Source organism: Gracilinanus agilis, chromosome 2 (genome assembly GCF_016433145.1).
Source record: "Gracilinanus agilis isolate LMUSP501 chromosome 2, AgileGrace, whole genome shotgun sequence".
NCBI classification, from domain to species: Eukaryota; Metazoa; Chordata; class Mammalia; order Didelphimorphia; family Didelphidae; genus Gracilinanus; species Gracilinanus agilis.
This window is the reverse complement of record NC_058131.1, coordinates 40,134,721-40,139,368: the sequence shown is the minus strand read 5'-3', so window position 1 is coordinate 40,139,368 and position 4,648 is coordinate 40,134,721. Positions and strand designations below refer to the sequence as shown.

The window sequence follows — 4,648 nt, the reverse complement described above, 5'->3', positions numbered from 1 at the left end:
GAAGAGTGGTGAGTTGGCTTCCTTTGTTCTGAGGCATCTTTCTAACCACCCTTCCCCCATCGACACATTCCTCTGCCCTTTGGAAAGCCAAGCTTTCTTGGGTGGATTGGTTACTTTATTGTTCTTGCATAGACTCCATATTCCTCAGGAAAATGAAAGGTTCTGCGTGAGCCATCTCTACCTTTGGAGAATTGGAGGCCAGTCCTGCTGGCCAAGACTTCCTCTTCATCCTCTTAGTTATGCCAAGGCTCCATGTAGTTTACATGTCTGGGGAGAGAAGCAGACTCTCATCTTAAGTCCTACTTTCTATCATTGGGACACACTCCCGCTGTAGAATCTCCAATGACTTCCTCTTTTATAGAGTCAAGGATTATTGGAGCTGGAAGGGGAACTTGGACATCACATAGGGCAACCCCCTAATTTTAAAGATAAGGAAATGAAGTCTAATACCCCAAATGGGGTTATTTAAAGGCTTTTGTAAAGAGCCAGGCTATATCCATCCCCTCCTCCTCTTCCCCCCTTCTCTGTTTGGCATACAAAGCCCCTCTCTACATTCTGGCCCCCCCTCTCTATTTTTTGCCTCTGCTCTCCAAATTTCCCTTCACTCTGCCCTCCTCCTTATCCCCTGAAAAGACCATACTCATTTCCAGCCCTTTGCTTTAACTCATGCTGTTTTCTTGCCTGGAATGCCAACCCTGTTTCCTCCATTCTCCAAGCCCCACCTTCGCTGGGAAGCCAATCCCAACTGATCTCTCTCTTCTATAACACTTATAGTTATTGCTACCCAGCTAGCACTTTATTTTTCCTGCTTATTTCATTTCCTCAGCTGGTTATAAGTTTCCTGAGGGCATAGATGACTCTTCTAGTTCTCTTATATCTCCCTATGGTACCCTGCATGGGGGGGGGCATAGAATGAACACTCTTTTTTTTTTTTTTGGCTGAATCCTTCCTCCAGCTGCCTTGTCTCTTAAAAGACAATCTCAAACCCTTCCCTCTGCCCAAACTAGGAGTGAGGTCTTCTAGCTTTTCTCTCTAGTTCTTCCAGCATCTGTGACTCTTTTCAGAGCCCCATGCCTAGATGGTATCTTAAGGTCCCTTCTGGTTCTGACAACCATTAACACACACCCATTCCATAGATGTGGGCACTGAGGCCCAAAGAGGTGACATTTTTTTGTCCAAAGGCATATCCAGATCTTTTCACTTCAAGCCTGATGCCTTCTCTGCCACTGTTTTACATTGGGGGTCCTGTTCTACCCTGTTTCCCTTTCCAGTGAAAACCCCAACCTCACCTCCAGAGGCATTCATGGAGCTGGACAGCTCCCATGTGCCTGCACTGTTTTGAGTGACTGGTGAGTCCCTTGATTTTTCCCTGACCTTATGTCCTAGTGACTTCATAGAAGCCATCATCCATCTTAGCCTCCAAAAAACCTAAGCAGTGGGAACTAAGCCCAGACTTAGATAGAGGACACTTGACTCAGACATGGCAGGCGAGGGTCTGGATACTGGGCAGGGGTCCCCATTCTGTTACCTGTAGGCAGTGCTAAAGCTTCGGAAAGTGTTCCTGTGGGAAGAAAAGCAATACTCCTTAGATCTGAGGTGGGGAGCCAATACCCTGGTTCCCATGGACAGCCTCTGATGGATCACTTACAGGGTGTCATAAGGCAGGGGTTTCTGTCCATACTGGTCAAGGCTGGGATTCTGGTTAAGGCAGTACTAAGAGAAGGCAAGAAAGGAGATAGAGACCAGTAAGTAGTAGCTTTTTGGCTCAATTCCCCTCATGAAAGCTTAGAGATCTGTGGGGATGTGGCTGTGTGTTCATGGGGGCCAAGGGTTGATGCTGTCTCCTGCCCTCTGCAGTCACTGGATTTGGAAGCAAAGCCCATGAGATCTAGAAGGGAATTAGCCTCCACCTATTCCAATTTCCTTATTTGACAGCTGGAGGAGTCTTGGAATAAATTGCCTAAGATAGGGGCTAAGTTGAATCTTCCAGTTCCTCAGAGGCCTTGGAGGGATTTGGCGGGTAGTTGGGTATGGAATGACCCATTGGCTCTGCTTGTATTTCAGTTGTGAACTGCTAAGCCAATGCTATTGCAAAGAATGGCCCAGGTAGGCCTTGGAGAGGGATGATGGCATCAGGAAGAAAGATCATTTCTTCAGTTAATCATCATCTCATCTTACACATATGTAGGATACTTTATGGTTTGGCACAGTGGTTGTGCAAGGTTATGGGAAGGGAGGCATGTATTCCAATCTTCATTTTGCATATAGGGAAGACTGAGGCCCAGAGAAAGGAGTGACTTGCCCAAAATGACTGGCTAGTTCATGGAAGAGCTGGGATCATAAGATCATTGACTTAGACCTAGAAGGAATCTCATAGATCATGAATTTAACACTTTTCTCTCCTTCACACCATTACCCATAACCTCATTTTATACATGAGGAAACTCAAGGCTCATAAAGGCAAAATAATTTGCCCAAGGTCACACCTAGACTCTCAGACCCATAGTTAATGGAATCTAGGGAACAGAGATAAATTGGGGGTGATAGCTGGGTAGTTAGACCTGGTCTCCATTGGCTTAAAGGCTGGGAAAGTCTCTGCTCCTTCCTTCCCAGCCCTCCTGAGAAACTCAATCTTGTTACAGAAGTCAGAATGAGGGTCTTCTATTGTGGATCCCTGACTCCCCTCCTCCTCTCCATTGAGGACCACCAGAGCACTCCAGGTGGTCTTCTAATAGATAAAGAGGAATTGTTCTTTCTATGTTCTGTTCCAACCAGAGGAGGGGGAGAGAGATGTGGGAGCTGCCTCATTCTCCCATCATCTTCCTTCCTACCCTCCTCTTCTCCACCTCACCCTCTTTGGGGTTTCCAGGCTGACAGGGATTCTGTCCCAGTGGAAACATGACTGTGCCTGCCCTCTGCCAGGGCTCGGAATCACCAGATAGAGGTGGGCTCAAGTTATCCTACCCGCCAGCACTGGGTGACATCCGGCTTCAGGTACCTCACAGCATAGCCACTGAAACCTTCAACTGTAGAAAGAGAAAGATGATGCTCAGTTGTGCCCCAAGCCCAGGTTCAGGTCCATCCCTTCTATCACACAACTGAGAGAGCCCAACCTACATAGATGCCTGCTTGCCTATGTGTAACACACCCTCCAACCCCACCAGTCCTTATGTCTACCCCAAACCTTAAACCCTTGCTCTTCAGGTCATTGTATTATCTCTAGAAGGTCTACCTTGCACCATTCTAGACTAAAATGTTTCTGTTAAGGGAATAGAGCAATTTTATCCATCATTTGATGAGAATGGCTCCCAATCTGCCAGCAATGAGCAGGCCCTTTGAAAATAGGACACAGAATAAGTAGATTTTGATTAGAAGATCAGGGGAGAAACCCAATGTTGGGGAGCCTCAGAGTAGTTGGGGAAAACAAAAACCCCCAAATCCTAGTAGAGGGTAGGGTAGAACCCTGAAAATAATGGAAGAAGGAAGATGGAAGATGGACTCCACTGATTGCCCAATTCTATGCCAGGCAGTCTCTGGGCTGAAGCAGAGGCTTCTACTGTTTAGTGAGAGGAGTTTCCTTGACCTTTCCTTCAGCTCCCAGGCCCTTGGTTCCTTTATATTTTAGTCTGACACTTAGAGCTCTGATGGACAGGAAAGGACCAGCTAGAGGGAGGAAGGCTGTGTTTCCGGACTCCACAGGACCTGGAGGTGGGGACACAAGGAAGCAACTGCATAGAGACTTCCTGTCCCCTCCTATTGGATCTGTTCATGATAATAATTAATAACTAATGTTTCTATAGTGTTTTCAGCTTCACAAAACTTTTTCTTCACAATATTTTCCTGCTGTATGTTGTGCAACAATTTTTTTTTTATTTAAATTATTTATTTATTTGTTTTTTTACCCTTACCTTCCATCTTAGAATCAATGCTATGGGCTAGGTAGTGGGAGTTAAATGACTTGCCAGGGCCACACAACTGGTAAGTGTCTGAATCCAGATTTGAATCCACACCTGCCTCTCTATCTACTGAGCTACCTATCTGCCCAAGTGCATTCATTATTTCTGATTTATGGATGAGGCTCAGTTTGCCTACATAGTTGGTTAAATGTCATAGCTGGGACTAAGGTTATTAAGTTGGAAGCTTAAAAAAGCAAACAGCCCAAACCAGTTATAAAATGTCACATTATTAAGAAACAACTGACTTCTATGATGAGATGGCTGCCATGCCCTCAGAAGGGACTGGTAGACAGCCCTGTTTGGGATGCCAACCCAGGTTACCCAAGACCACCAGCCATTCCAGTCCTCAGGGTCAGGATAATACAAAAAAGGGAAGCCTCATAGTCCCCACAGTCCATTCTCTTGTTTAATTTGGGGAAGAGGGAATGAATTATTATCCTTGTTTCACAGAGGAAGAAATGGAAAGTTGCTTTGGGTCAACCATAATCTGTAATGGAGCTGGACTAGACATCAAGGAACTTGACACACTCAGATTTTGGCATGCTTTATGGTTTTGGCCATAATACCCAGAGGTCATAGGTGCTTACTATTTCCCTCCTTCCCTCTCTTCCTTCCTTCCTCCCTCCCTTTCCCTTTCCCTCCCTCCCTCCCTCCCTCCCTCCCTCCCTCCCTCCCTCCCTCCCTCCCTCCCT

General features: G+C 46.1%; 1 protein-coding gene across 1 annotated transcript in view; it reads right to left on the bottom strand.

Moving 5' to 3' along the window:
• Positions 1–233: 233 nt before the first annotated feature.
• LOC123233206 (testis, prostate and placenta expressed) overlaps positions 234–4,648 on the bottom strand; it is a 7,632-nt gene continuing 3,217 nt past the window's right edge. The window contains exons 4-7 of the mRNA XM_044659356.1: positions 2,965–3,026; positions 1,649–1,713; positions 1,529–1,561; positions 234–267 (exon numbers count right to left, since the gene is read on the bottom strand). Of these exons, the coding sequence (XP_044515291.1) occupies positions 234–267; positions 1,529–1,561; positions 1,649–1,713; positions 2,965–3,026 (194 nt within the window). The remainder of the gene's footprint in view (positions 268–1,528; positions 1,562–1,648; positions 1,714–2,964; positions 3,027–4,648) is intronic.